General features: G+C 39.7%; 1 protein-coding gene across 1 annotated transcript in view; it reads left to right on the top strand.

Moving 5' to 3' along the window:
* Positions 1-16735, top strand: part of LOC118944560 (transient receptor potential cation channel subfamily M member 1-like) — a 29926-nt gene that overhangs the window by 279 nt on the left and 12912 nt on the right. The window contains exons 3-6 of the mRNA XM_036964555.1: positions 4704-4838; positions 8893-9033; positions 11362-11663; positions 13087-13315. Coding sequence (XP_036820450.1) covers positions 4704-4838; positions 8893-9033; positions 11362-11663; positions 13087-13315 — 807 coding nt within the window. The remainder of the gene's footprint in view (positions 1-4703; positions 4839-8892; positions 9034-11361; positions 11664-13086; positions 13316-16735) is intronic.

Raw genomic sequence — 16735 nt, 5'->3', positions numbered from 1 at the left:
AATACACTATATTCAACCCTCAAACATATCAATACACTATATTCAACCATATCAATACACTATATTCAACCACATCAATACACTATATTCAACTCTCAAACATATCAATACACTATATTCAAACATATCAATACACTATATTCAACCCTCAAACATATCAATACACTATATTCAACTCTCAAACATATCAATACACTATATTCAAACATATCAATACACTATATTCAACCCTCAAACATATCAATACACTATATTCAACCCTCAAACATATCAATACACTATATTCAACCATATCAATACACTATATTCAACCACATCAATACACTATATTCAACCACATCAATACACTATATTCAACCATATCAATACACTATATTCAACCATATCAATACACTATATTCAACCATATCAATACACTATATTCAACCATATCAATACACTATATTCAAACATATCAATACACTATATTCAACCATATCAATACACTATATTCAACCATATCAATACACTATATTCAACCCTCAAACATATCAATACACTATATTCAACCATATCAATACACTATATTCAACCATATCAATACACTATATTCAACCCTCAAACATATCAATACACTATATTCAAACATATCAATACACTATATTCAAACATATCAATACACTATATTCAACCCTCAAACATATCAATACACTATATTCAAACACATCAATACACTATATTCAAACATATCAATACACTATATTCAACCCTCAAACATATCAATACACTATATTCAACCCTCAAACATATCAATACACTATATTCAACTCTCAAACATATCAATACACTATATTCAACCCTCAAACATATCAATACACTATATTCAACCCTCAAACATATCAATACACTATATTCAAACATATCAATACACTATATTCAAACATATCAATACACTATATTCAACTCTCAAACATATCAATACACTATATTCAACCCTCAAACATATCAATACACTATATTCAACCCTCAAACACATCAATACACTATATTCAAACATATCAATACACTATATTCAAACATATCAATACACTATATTCAAACATATCAATACACTATATTCAACCCTCAAACATATCAATACACTATATTCAACTCTCAAACACATCAATACACTATATTCAACCCTCAAACATATCAATACACTATATTCAACTCTCAAACACATCAATACACTATATTCAACCCTCAAACACATCAATACACTATATTCAACTCTCAAACATATCAATACACTATATTCAAACATATCAATACACTATATTCAACTCTCAAACACATCAATACACTATGTTCAACCCTCAAACATATCAATACACTATATTCAACCCTCAAACATATCAATACACTATATTCAACCCTCAAACATATCAATACACTATATTCAACTCTCAAACATATCAATACACTATATTCAACCATATCAATACACTATATTCAACTCTCAAACATATCAATACACTATATTCAACCCTCAAACATATCAATACACTATATTCAAACATATCAATACACTATATTCAACTCTCAAACATATCAATACACTATATTCAAACATATCAATACACTATATTCAACTCTCAAACATATCAATACACTATATTCAACCCTCAAACACATCAATACACTATATTCAACCATATCAATACACTATATTCAACCACATCAATACACTATATTCAACCATATCAATACACTATATTCAACCATATCAATACACTATATTCAACCACATCAATACACTATATTCAACCATATCAATACACTATATTCAACCACATCAATACACTATATTCAAACATATCAATACACTATATTCAACTCTCAAACATATCAATACACTATATTCAAACATATCAATACACTATATTCAACTCTCAAACATATCAATACACTATATTCAAACATATCAATACACTATATTCAACCATATCAATACACTATATTCAACCCTCAAACACATCAATACACTATATTCAACCATATCAATACACTATATTCAACCACATCAATACACTATATTCAACCATATCAATACACTATATTCAACCATATCAATACACTATATTCAACCCTCAAACACATCAATACACTATATTCAACCATATCAATACACTATATTCAACCATATCAATACACTATATTCAACCATATCAATACACTATATTCAACCACATCAATACACTATATTCAACCATATCAATACACTATATTCAACCATATCAATACACTATATTCAACCATATCAATACACTATATTCAACCATATCAATACACTATATTCAACTCTCAAACATATCAATACACTATATTCAAACATATCAATACACTATATTCAAACATATCAATACACTATATTCAACCATATCAATACACTATATTCAACCCTCAAACATATCAATACACTATATTCAACCACATCAATACACTATATTCAACCATATCAATACACTATATTCAACCACATCAATACACTATATTCAACCACATCAATACACTATATTCAAGCATATCAATACACTATATTCAACCATATCAATACACTATATTCAAGCATATCAATACACTATATTCAACCACATCAATACACTATATTCAACCGTCAAACATATCAATACACTATATTCAACCCTCAAACACATCAATACACTATATTCAACCACATCAATACACTATATTCAACCACATCAATACACTATATTCAACCATATCAATACACTATATTCAACCATATCAATACACTATATTCAACCATATCAATACACTATATTCAACCACATCAATACACTATATTCAACCACATCAATACACTATATTCAAGCATATCAATACACTATATTCAACCATATCAATACACTATATTCAAGCATATCAATACACTATATTCAACCACATCAATACACTATATTCAACCGTCAAACATATCAATACACTATATTCAACCCTCAAACACATCAATACACTATATTCAACCACATCAATACACTATATTCAACCACATCAATACACTATATTCAACCATATCAATACACTATATCATATAATTTCTATCTGAAGCAGTTATGTAGAGGGTAATGCAAGTCAACTCTTATAATTCATATTTTAATGAGTACTTATTCTTCCTGAACCGTGGCGTCAGGGTTTACCCTTTCATTACCACGACAACACTGATATTAAAGGAGTTTTATATATATTTACACACTTTGAGGTTGGAATAATACTGGGAAATGTAGAAAAAAATATATAAGATAATGCCCTTTTAGTGTACAGAGCTGTTTGAAAAGACCGCCTGAAAATTCAGCCTGTTTTGGTGTGATGGAGTTTTGGGCCTGTCTGGTGACATCACCAGGTGGTAACTGAGTTCATAGACCAATAAGAAAGAGAGTTCCCAAACCTCTCAGCCAATAACAGCAAGTATTCAGTTTTCCCCCTCCCCACTCCCAGACAGTCCTCGCTAAATTCTAGCGTTTGAAATTACTCTTTGCTAAGAAGCTAATTTTGTTAATTTCTGATAAAAAAAATAATCTTTATGATAAACTTATTGTTACCCAGAAATTATTTGATATTGAGCTAAAATGTGATTTTCTGGATTTTTGTTTTAGATTCCATCTCTCACAGTTGAAGTGTACCTATGATAAAAAATTACAGACCTCTACATGCTTTGTAAGTAGGAAAACCTGCAAAATCGGCAGTGTATCAAATACTTGTTTCTCCCCACTGTACAAGTGTCTTAGATCGGTTGAAAGCTTAAATTCTTGTTAATATAACTGCACCGATTTCCAGTAGCTGTTACAGCCATGCCAAACATGCCATGCGATTGTTTGAGGATGGCGCCACATATCAAAATATTTTTCCACCGGCACAGGTTTCATAAATTTACAAATAGCAATTAAATATTCATTTACTTTTTGAAAATCTTCCTCTGATTTGTCATCCAAAGGGTCCCAGCTTTAACATGTAGTGTCGTTTTGTTAGATAAAATCCTTCTTTTTATCCCAAAAGTCTGTTTAGTTGGCGCCATCGATTTGAGTAATCCACTTGCTCAAAATGCAGAGAAAGGAATCTGAAAATCTACCCCTAAACTTTGTTTCAACAAGTCAAAATACGTTTCTATTAACTCCTCAGATTCCCTAAAATATAATCAAACTACAATATTTCTTACAGAAAGAAGTATGTTCAATAGGAAACCGATTTTAGCAGGTGCGTCCTGTCTTCATGGCGCGCAAACACGAATTTCCAAGACTGTGTCACTGTACTAAAACTGATATTTCTTATTCATTTTGGAAGTTACAAGCCTGAAACCTTGAACATAGACTGTTAAAACCCTGAGGAAGCCATAGGAATTGCATCATGGGAGCTAATTTGCAATATGCCCTTATACTAGCCATTCTAAGAGGATGGTCTCAACAACAACAAAAATCCGGTTGGTTTTTCTTTGGATTTTCTCCTACCATATCTATTGTGTTATATTCTCATTCTACATTATTTTTACATTTCTACAAACTACAAACCAATTATATGCATATCCTGGCTTCAGGGCCTGAGCAACAGGCAGTTTACTTTGGGCCTGAACTCCAGGAAGTTTACGTTGGGCGCGTCATTCAGAGAGGAAGTGGAGAAAAAAAGGGACCTGGCCCTAAGAAGTTTAATGTGTTTCTCTACTGTAGGTGAACTCTCTGGAGCAGGCCATGATGGATGCCCTGGTGCTGGACAGGGTGGACTTCGTCAAGCTGCTGATAGAGAACGGTGTCAACATCCACCACTTCCTCACCATCCCTCGTCTGGAGGAACTCTACAACACGGTGAGATAGATAGACAGACAGACAGACAGACAGACAGACAGACAGACAGACAGACAGACAGACAGACAGACAGACAGACAGACAGACAGACAGACAGACAGACAGACAGACAGACAGACAGACAGACAGACAGACAGACAGACAGACAGACAGACAGACAGACAGACAGACAGACAGACAGACAGACAGACAGACAGACAGACAGACAGACAGACAGACAGACAGACAGACAGACAGACAGACAGACAGACAGACAGACAGACAGACAGACAGACAGACAGACAGACAGACAGACAGACAGACAGACAGACAGACAGACAGACAGACAGACAGATAGATAGATAGATAGATAGATAGATAGATAGATAGATAGATAGATAGATAGATAGATAGATAGATAGATAGATAGATAGATAGATAGATAGATAGATAGATAGATAGATAGATAGATAGATAGATAGATAGATAGATAGATAGATAGATAGATAGATAGATAGATAGATAGATAGATAGATAGATAGATGACTTTTTGATTTCTCCTAAATGAAAACTTTCTTAACAGGGTTGGGGTCAATTCCATTTCTGTTAACTTCCAGAATTGATTTAAGTGGACTTGACCCCGACCTTGCTTCTAAGTAGTATATACATGAAGATCCATGAAGTATATTGTTGAGAATTAGAATTTTACGTGGCAAAACCAGATCGATACATCTGATGAGAAAAATCATTGCCACTGTGTTTTCTGTGTTGAATTTCATTTATGATTACAGAATCAATATTTTGGGGGAAGTCTTTCAAAGACTGCCCTTTCCATAATCCAAAGAACCTCACCCTACTAGAATCTGAAGTCAAATGTCTACTGTTTGTACTGTAGGCCCAACCAAGGAGGGCCTACAGCAGCACCTAGATCTTCTGCACAGATTCTGCCAGACCTGGGCCCTGACAGCAAATCCCAGTAAGACCAAAATAATGGTGTTCCAAAAAAGGTCCAGTCGCCAGGACCACAAATACAAATTCCATCTAGACACCGTTGCCCTAGAGCCCACAAAAAACGATACATACCTTGGCCTAAACATCAGCGCCACAGGTAACTTCCACAAAGCTGTGAATGATCTGAGAGACAAGGCAAGAAGGGCATTCTATGCCATCAAAAGGAACATAAATTTCAACATACCAATTAGGATCTGGCTAAAAATGCTTGAATCAGTCATAGAACCCATTGCCCTTTATGGTTGTGAGGTCTGGGGTCCGCTCACCAACCAAGACTTCACAAAATGGGACAAACACCAAATTGAGACTCTGCATGCAGAATTCTGCAAAAATATCCTCCGTGTACAACGTAGAACACCAAATAATGCATGCATGCATTATCGGCCTAATTCTGCTCTGCATGCATTATAATTATCCATATCTAGAAAAGAGCCGTTAAATTCTACAACCACCTAAAAGGAAGCGATTCACAAACCTTCCATAACAAACCATCACCTACAGAGAGATGAACCTGGAGAAGAGTCCCCTAAGCAAGCTGGTCCTGGGGCACTGTTCACAAACACAAACACACCCTACAGAGCCCCAGGACAACAGCACAATTAGACCCAACCAAATCACGAGAAAACAAAAAGATAATTACTTGACACATTGGAAAGAATTAACAAAAAAACAGAGCAAACTAGAATGCTATTTGGCCCTAAACAGAGAGTACACAGTGGCAGAATACCTGACCACTGTGACTGACCCAAACTTAAGGAAAGCTTTGACTATGTACAGACTAAGTGAGCATAGCCTTGCTATTGAGAAAGGCCGCCGTAGGCAGACATGGCTCTCAAGAGAAGACAGGCTATGTGCACACTGCCCACAAAATGAGGTGGAAGCTGAGCTGCACTTCCTAACCTCTTGCCTGCTTTGGCAATGTTAATATATGTTTCCCCTGCCAATAAAGCCCCTTCGATTGAATTGAACTGAATTTAATTGGATTGAATTGAGAGAGAGAGAGAGAGAAAGAGAGAGAGAGAGAGAGAGAAAGAGAGAGAGAGAGAGAGAGAGAGAGAGAGAGAGAGAGACTATTATCTACCTCACTTGCTTTGTTATGTTAACATATGTTTCCCATGGATTGGATTGAATAGAAAGTCCATCTCTGTTTGTTATGTTGTTTGTTTTCACAGAGGCTGGGCCCAACGAATACACTGCACTTTGTAGTTAGAGACGTTAAAAAGGTACTGTTTCCTTCTATTATTTAACCTTTATGTGGACAGGGAGTCAATGACATGTTTACAATGTCCATCAACAATACAAAGGTGTTATGGCTGGTTTCATTATGGTGTTATGACTGGTTTCATAAAGGTGTTGTGACTGGTTTCATCAGGGAGTCAATGACATGTTTACAATGTCCATCAACAATACAAAGGTGTTATGGCTGGTTTCATAAAGGTGTTATGACTGGTGTTATGACTGGTTTCATTAAGGTGTTATGACTGGTTTCATTAAGGTGTTATGGCTGGTTTCATAAAGGTGTTATGACTGGTGTTATGGCTGGTTTCATAAAGGTGTTATGGCTGGTTTCAGAAAGGTGTTATGACTGGTGTTATGACTGGTTTCATTAAGGTGTTATGGCTGGTTTCATAAAGGTGTTATGGCTGGTTTCATAAAGGTGTTATGACTGGTGTTATGACTGGTTTCATTAAGGTGTTATGACTGGTTTCATTAAGGTGTTATGACTGGTGTTATGACTGGTTTCATAAAGGTGTTATGACTGGTTTCATAAAGGTGTTATGACTGGTTTCATAAAGGTGTTATGACTGGTTTCATAAAGGTGTTAGGACTGGTTTCATTAAGGTGTTATGACTGGTTTCATAAAGGTGTTATGACTGGTTTCATAAAGGTGTTATGACTGGTTTTATAAAGGTGCTATGTATAGTAACGTGTTACCTAATATTGACCCCCTATAGTAAAGTCTTACCTAATATCTACCCCCCTATAGTAAAGTGATACCTAATATTGACCCCCTATAGCAAAGTGATACCTAATATTGACCCCCTATAGTAAAGTGTTACCTAATATTGACCCCCTATAGTAACGTGTTACCTGATATTGACCCCCTATAGCAAAGTGTTACCTAATATTGACCCCCTATAGTAGTGTTACCTAATATTGACCCCCTATAGTAGTGGTACCTAATATTGACCCCCTACAGTAAAGTGATACCTAATATTGACCCCCTATAGTAGTGTTACCTAATATTGACCCCCTATAGTAAAGTGATACCTAATATTGACCCCCTATAGTAAAGTGATACCTAATATTGACCCCCTATAGTAGTGATACCTAATATTGACCCCCTATAGTAAAGTGTTACCTAATATTGACCCCCTATAGTAGTGTTAACTGATATTGACCTCCTATAGTAACGTGTTACCTAATATTGACCCCCTATAGTAAAGTGTTACCTAATATTGACCCCCTATAGTAAGTGTTACCTAATATTGACCCCCTATAGTAACGTGTTACCTAATATTGACCCCCTATAGTAGTGATACCTAATATTGACCCCCTATAGTAAAGTGTTACCTAATATTGATCCCCTATAGTAGTGATACCTAATATTGACCCCCTACAGTAAAGTGTTACCTAATATTGACCCCCTATAGTAGTGATACCTAATATTGACCCCCTATAGTAAAGTGTTACCTAATATTGACCCCCTATAGTAGTGATACCTAATATTGACCCCCTATAGTAAAGTGTTACCTAATATTGATCCCCTATAGTAGTGATACCTAATATTGACCCCCTATAGTAAAGTGATACCTAATATTGACCCCCTATAGTAACGTGTTACCTAATATTGACCCCCTATAGTAAAGTGATACCTAATATTGACCCCCTATAGTAGTGATACCTAATATTGACCCCCTATAGTACTGATACCTAATATTGACCCCCTATAGTAAAGTGATACCTAATATTGACCCCCTATAGTAGTGATACCTAATATTGACCCCCTATAGTAATGTGAAAACAGTAACAGTATAATGATGATGGTTGTTTGGTGTTTCAGGGAAATCTTCCACCGGATTACCAGATCACCTTGATCGATATCGGATTGGTCCTGGAGTTCCTGATGGGCGGGGCTTATCGCTGTAACTACACCAGGAAACAGTTCCGCACCCTCTACAACAACCTCTACGGTTTAAAAAGAGTGAGGAGAAACACTCCCTTAACAGATCTGACTAAAATACACTGAACAAAAATAGAAACGCAACATGTAAAGTGTTGCTCCTATTTTTCATCAGCTGAAATAAAAGATCACAGAAATGTTTTCACACGCACGTAAAGCTTATTTCTCTTAAATGTTGTGTTTACATTTGTTTACTTCCCTGTTAGTGAGCATTTCTCAAGATTTGCCAAGATAATCCATCCACCAGAGAGGTGTGGCATATTAAACAGCATGATCGTTACACAGGTGCACCTTGTGCTGGGGACAATAAAGGGCCACTCTAAAATGTGCAGTTTTGTCACACAACACAATGCCACGGATGTCTCAAGTTTTGAGCGAGCGTCCAATCGGCATGCAGACTGCAAGAATGTCTTGCCAGAGAATTGAATGTTCATTTCTCTACCATAAGCCGCCTCCAACGTCATTTTAGAGAATTTGGCAGTACGTCCAACCGGCATCACAACCCCAGACCACATGTAACCACTGCGAAAAACAAACACAATAGAATTTTAGCGATGGAAGTTTGAATGCACGGAGATACCGTGACGAGATCTTGAGGCCCAGCCCAGAACCTCCACATCCAGCTTCTTCTCCTGCAGGATCGTCTGAGACCCGCCACTCAGACAGCTGATGAAACCGTGGGTTTGCAAAAACAAACACAATAGAATTTTAGCGATGGAAGTTTGAATGCACGGAGATACCGTGACGAGATCTTGAGGCCCAGCCCAGAACCTCCACATCCAGCTTCTTCTCCTGCAGGATCGTCTGAGACCCGCCACTCAGACAGCTGATGAAACCGTGGGTTTGCACAACCAAAGATTTTCTGCAAAAACTGTCAGAAACCGTCTCAGGGAAGCTCATCTGCGTCCTCGTCGTCCTCACCAGGGTCTTGACCTGACTGCAGTTCGGCGTCATAACCGACTTCAGTTGGCAAATGCTCACCTTCCATGACCATTTGAACGGTGGAGAAGTGTGCACTTCACAGATGAATCCCGGTTTCAACTGTACCGGGCAGATGGCAAATAGCGTGTATGGTGTTGTGTGGGCGAGCGGTTTGCTGATGTCAACGTTGTGAACAGAGTGCCCCATAGTGGCAGTGGTGTTATGGTATGGGGCAGGCATAAGTTGCGAAAAACAAACACAATAGAATTTTAGCGATGGAAGTTTGAATGCACGGAGATACCGTGACGAGATCTTGAGGCCCATTTTCGTGACATTCATCTGCCGCCATCACCTCATGTTTCAGCATGATAATGCACTGCCCCGTTCACAAGGATCTGTACACAATTCCCGGACGCTGAAAATGTCCCAGTTCTTCCATGGCAGATATGTTACCCACTGAGCATGTTTGGGATGCTCTGGATCGATGTGTACGACAGCTTGTTCCAGTTCCCACAGCCATTGAAGAGCAGTGGGACAACATTTCACAGGCCACAAATCAACAGCCTGATCAACTCTATGCGAAGGAGATGTGTCTCGCTGCATGAGGCAAATGGCGGTCACACCAGATACCAATGCATGTCTGTATTCACAGTCATGTGAAATCCATAGATTAGGGCCGAATGAATCAAATCAAATCAAATGTATTTATAAAGCCCTTTTTGCATCAGTTGATGTCACAAAGTCTGTACAGAAACCCAGCCTAAAACCCCAAACAGCAAGCAACGCAGACGTAGAAGCACATTATTTGAAATAAATAAGGAATTTATTTCAATTGACTGATTTCCTTATATGAACTCAGTAAAACCTTTGAAATTGTTGCGTGCTGCATTTCTATTTTTGTTCAGTGTAATAATAACTTTAATAATAATAATATATAATGTATAAAATGCTAATGCTAACATGAATGCTAATGTTAATCATGCAAATTAAATGCTGTCCCCTCCCCTTGTTTTGTTTCACAGCCGAAAGCTTTAAAAATGTTAGGACTGGAGGTGAGTGTCTCGTTTGTCTATCACTTACCACCGTTGTTCTACTTAGCGACATTTTATATTGTAACGACCCTGGGTTTATAAGCGCGGAAATCGACTCTGCCGCACGAGCATGCTTTTGCGGCACAGTCGATAGCACGCTGGACTTCGGGCAAGAAGGTTGAGGGTTCGAGGCCTGCTCCCTGCTGATTCATTACAACATCATCCATACCAATACAATAACCACTTGAATTCGTTTCTGTATACAGGGGAGAATCCACTTAGTCTCCCATTGGTATCAATGCATGCCTAAGTAAACATTTGACTTCAGTGAAGTGAAGTTAAGATTTGCCCTACAGCCAATACTTCATATTTCTAATATCCATCTGATTCATACCAGGACGACGAGCCTGGAGGAACAGGCAAGAGTAAAGGGAAGAAGAAGAAGAAGAAGAAAGAGGAAGAGATCGACATCGATGTGGACGACCCGGAGGTCAGCCGCTTCCAGTACCCGTTCCATGAGCTGATGGTGTGGGCCGTTCTCATGAAGCGTCAGAAGATGGCTCTGTTCCTGTGGAAGAGGGGGGAAGAGGCCATGGCCAAAGCTCTGGTGGCCTGTAAGCTGTACAAGGCCATGGCCCACGAGTCGTCTCAGAGTGAACTGGTGGACGACATCTTCCAGGACCTGGAAAACAATTCCAAGTTAGTGAGAGGCTAGCTAGCAGAAAGGTTTCAATCTAACAGTGTTGGGGTCAAGTTAGTGAGAGGCTAGCTAGCAGAAAGGTTTAGATTTAACAGCGTTGGGGTCAAGTTAGTGAGAGGCTAGCTAGCAGAAAGGTTTCAATCTAACAGTGTTGGGGTCAAGTTAGTGAGAGGCTAGCTAGCAGAAAGGTTTCAATCTAACAGCGTTGGGGTCAAGTTAGTGAGAGGCTAGCTAGCAGAAAGGTTTAACAGTGTTGGGGTCAAGTTAGTGAGAGGCTAGCTAGCAGAAAGATTGAACAGTGTTGGGGTCAAATTAGTGAGAGGCAAGCTAGCAGAAAGGTTTCAATCTAACAGCGTTGGGGTCAAGTTAGTGAGAGGCTAGCTAGCAGAAAGGTTTAGATTTAACAGTGTGGGGGTCAAGTTAGTGAGAGGCTAGCTAGCAGAAAGGTTTAGATTTAACAGTGTGGGGGTCAAGTTAGTGAGAGGCTAGCTAGCAGAAAGGTTTCAATCTAACAGTGTTGGGGTCAAGTTAGTGAGAGGCTAGCTAGCAGAAAGGTTTCAATCTAACAGCGTTGGGGTCAAGTTAGTGAGAGGCTAGCTAGCAGAAAGGTTTAACAGTGTTGGGGTCAAGTTAGTGAGAGGCTAGCTAGCAGAAAGATTTAGATTTAACAGTGTTGGGGTCAAGTTAGTGAGAGGCTAGCTAGCAGAAAGATTTAGATTTAACAGCGTTGGGGTCAAGTTAGTGAGAGGCTAGCTAGCAGAAAGATTTAACAGTGTGGGGTCAAGTTAGTGAGAGGCTAGCTAGCAGAAAGATTTAACAGTGTGGGGTCAAGTTAGTGAGAGGCAAGCTAGCAGAAAGGTTTAGATTTAACAGTGTTGGGGTCAAGTTAGTGAGGGGCTAGCTAGCAGAAAGGTTTCAATCTAACAGCGTTGGGGTCAAGTTAGTGAGAGGCTAGCTAGCAGAAAGGTTTAGATTTAACAGTGTGGGGGTCAAGTTAGTGAGGGACTCGCTAGCAGAAAGGTTTAGATTTAACAGTGTTGGGGTCAAGTTAGTGAGGGACTAGCTAGCAGAAAGGTTTAGATTTAACAGCGTTGGGGTCAAGTTAGTGAGAGGCTAGCTAGCAGAAAGGTTTCAATCTAACAGTGTTGGGGTCAAGTTAGTGAGGGGCTAGCTAGCAGAAAGGTTTCAATCTAACAGTGTTGGGGTCAAGTTAGTGAGGGGCTAGCTAGCAGAAAGGTTTAGATTTAACAGTGTTGGGGTCAAGTTAGTGAGGGTCTAGCTAGCAGAAAGGTTTCAATCTAACAGCGTTGGAGTCACGTTAGTGAGGAAATTCAGGAAGCAAACTCAAATTCCAAATAAGAAAATTGGAATTGTAAATGGAATTGACCCCTAAGCACAACGTCTTCCTTCTTCCCTCCTCAGAGAGTTTGGCCAGCTGGCCTACGAGCTCCTAGACCAGTCCTATAAGCACGATGAGCAGGTGGCCATGAAACTACTGACCTATCAGCTAAAGAACTGGAGCAACTCTACCTGCCTGAAACTGGCTGTAGCGGCCAAGCACAGAGACTTTATCGCCCACACCTGCAGTCAGATGCTGCTCACTGATATGTGGATGGGATGTCTGAGAATGGGCAAGAGGAACGGGTTCAAGGTGGGTTAAAGACCTGAACATGGCCAAGCGAAAGCAGAGAGCCAATCAACCCATTTACCTGTGACTGTACATCACTGCCTCCCGTGTCTTATTGCTTTTATAAAACTGTTACCAACATGCTAAAATAACAATGAATTACATATTTTACCCATTTTTTTTAGATAAGTAAATTCATAAAATTTCATTATTTCACCAGAAGATATAGTCCATACAAAAATTCTGGATGTTAGTTATTTTGGTCATCTTTCTACAGACACCACCCAGTCGTTAATCATTTTTTGCATGGTTGCTATGCAAAAGGACTGATCATCCGTTCTAAACAAAATGGTTGCTATGCAGGCTGAATAACGTTCTAGTCACTTGCTAGCTAGCTAGCCAACTTCAGCTAACTCTGTCATATCAAACGTTGAACCTGGAATCAAATCGAATGGTATTTTATCACAGGCTCCGAATACAGCTGGTGTAGGCTTTACATTGAAATGCTTTCTAATGAACCTTTTCCAAAGATGCAGAATTTAAAAAGTTATAATAATTTTAAAAAATGTGTGTGTGTGTAACGTTTGAATGTGTGAGGGATTTGTGTGGGAGTGACAGTGTAGTGTGAGTATATGGTGTGTATACTTCCATTCATTTTTTTAAACTGGTACCAGGGGACCAGGCCTTAGATAAGTCTTGTGAGGCTTGTGGGCATCCTAGAGCAAAACAACCAACTTCTACGTGTTCGTGAGAGTCTCACTTTTCCACAGATGGGTCAGATTAAACTGTTCGGAGGCTACCGCAGATGGGATGTCTCATGGTCTGACAAACACCGTGGCAGCTCTGTCACCTTTCACCGCAGATGGGATGTCTCATGGTCTGACAAACACTGTGGTAGCTCTATCACCTTTCACCGCAGATGGGATGTCTCATGGTCTGACAAACACCGTGGCAGCTCTATCACCTTTCACCGCAGATGGGATGTCTCATGGTCTGACAAACACCACTGCAGCTCTGTCACCTTTCACCGCAGATGGGGTGGATTGAGATGCATGCAATGCAAAAACTGATACACTGCTCGTCGATCATCTCAGTCCATAATCATGGCCGTTAATATGGAGTTGGTCCCCCCTTTCCGGACTTTCCACTAGATCCTGTAACATTGCTGAGGTGACACTGTTGTTGGGCGATTAGGCCTGGGTCGCAATCGGCATTCCAATTCATCCCAAAGGTGTTCGATGGGGTTGCGGTCAGGGCTCCTCGCAGGCCAGTCAAGTTCTTCCACACCGATCTTGACAAACCATTTCTGTATGGACCTTGCTTTGTGCACAGGGGCATTGTTATGCTGAAACAGGAAATGGCCTTTCTCAAACTGTTGCCACGAAGTTGGAAGCACAGAATTGTCTCAAATGTCATTGTACGCTGTAGTGTTAAGATTTCCCTTCACTGGAACTAAGGGGCCTGAACCATGAAAAACAGCCCCAGACCATTATTCTTCCTCCACCAAACTTCACAGTTGATACTATTGCATTGGGTCAGGTAGCGTTCTCCTGGTATCTGCCAAACCCAGATTTGTCCGTCGGACTGCCAGAGAAGAGAACGCATTTCCACTGCACAGTCCAATGCCGGTGAGCTTTACACCACTCCAGCCGACGTTTGACATTGCGCATGATGATCTTAGGCTTGTGTGCGGCTGCTTGGCCATGGAAACCCATTTCATGAAGCTTCCAACGAACAGTTCTTGTGCTGACGTTTTTTTCCTCAGGCAGTTTGGAACTCGGCAGTGAGTGTTGTAACCGAGGACAGACCATTTTTACACGCTACGCGCTTCAGCACTCAGCGGTCCCGTTCTGTGAGCTTGTGTGGCCTACCACTTCACGGCTGAGCCGTTGTTGCTCCTAGATGTTTCCACTTCACAATAACAGCACTTACAGCCGATCGGGGCCTAGCAGGGCAGAAATGTAATGAACTAATAACTTGCTTGAAAAGGTGGCATACTATGACGGTGCCACATTGATAGCCACTGAGCTCTGTCCGTAATGGGTGTGGCTGAAAAAGCCAAGTCCACACACTGCTGGTGTATGTGGTGTATCTCTAGCTGAAACTGACAGATTTTTATTGGGATTTTTGTATTACTCCTATTGGATTTCCGCAGGGTGCAGACGTTGACCTTAAGGGGTTATTAAAACCTCTACAGGGGCCTCCCGGGTGGTGCAGTGGTTAAGGGCGCTATACTGCAGCGCCAACTGTGCCATCAGAGTCCCTGGGTTCGCGCCCAGGCTCTGTCGTAACCGGCCGCGACCGGGAGGTCCGTGGGGCGACGCACAATTGGCCTAGCGTCGCCCGGGTTAGGGAGGGCTTGGTCGGTAGGGGTGTCCTTGTCTCATCGCGCACCAGCGACTCCGGTGGCGGGCTGGGCGCAGTGTACGCTAACCAAGGTGGCCAGGTGCACGGTGTTTCCTCCGGCGCATTGGTGCGGCTGGCTTCCGGGTTGGATGTGCGCTGTGTTAAAGAAGCAGCGGCTTGGTTGGTTGTGTATCGGAGGACGCATGACTTTCAACCTTCGTCTCTCCCGAGCCCGTACGGGAGTTGTAGCGATGAGACAAGATAGTAGCTACTACAACAATTAGATACCACGAAATTGGGGAGAAAACGGGGTAAAAATTCAACAACAAAAAAAAAAAAAAAAAAAAAAGAAACTCTACAGGACGGTTGAGCTAATCTAGGCTAATGTGACTAGAATGAGGTTGTAAGTAACAAGAATATTTCCCAGGATATATCTGATATTGACAGAAAGCTTCAATTCTTGTTAATCTAAATGCACTGTTACAGTATCTATTACAGTGAAATGCTATTGTTTGAGGAGAGTGCACAGTTATGAACTTAAAAATGAATAATGAAAATAAACCAATTTGGCACATTTGGGCTTGATACAACATTTTGAACAGAAATACAGTGGTTCATTGGATCCATTTAAAACTTTGCACACATACACTGTTGCCATCTAGTGGGCAAAATCTAAATTACACCTGGACTGGAATAATACATTATGGCCTTTCTCTTGCATTTCAAAGATGATGGTAAAAAAAAAAATTTAAACACGTTTTTTCATTGTATTATCTTTTACCAGATCTAATATGTTATATTCTCCTACGTTGATTTGACATTTACACAAACTCCAAAGTGTTTCCTTTCAAACTGTATCAATAATATGCATATCCTTGCTTCAGGTCCTGAACTATAGATTTGTGTATGTCATTTAAGGCAAAAATTGAAAAAAAAAGAGAGATCCTTTAAGCTAACACACTTTACATTAGGCTAACACACTGGTCACACTTTACATTAGGCTAACACACTGGTCACACTTTACATTAGGCTAACACACTGGTAACATTTTACATTAGGCTAACACACTGGTCACACTTTACATTAGGCTAACACACT

This window comes from Oncorhynchus mykiss, chromosome 26 (genome assembly GCF_013265735.2).
Source record: "Oncorhynchus mykiss isolate Arlee chromosome 26, USDA_OmykA_1.1, whole genome shotgun sequence".
NCBI lineage: Eukaryota > Metazoa > Chordata > Actinopteri > Salmoniformes > Salmonidae > Oncorhynchus > Oncorhynchus mykiss.
The sequence above is the reverse complement of the archived record's forward strand: the minus strand, read 5'-3'. Positions and strand labels throughout refer to the sequence as shown.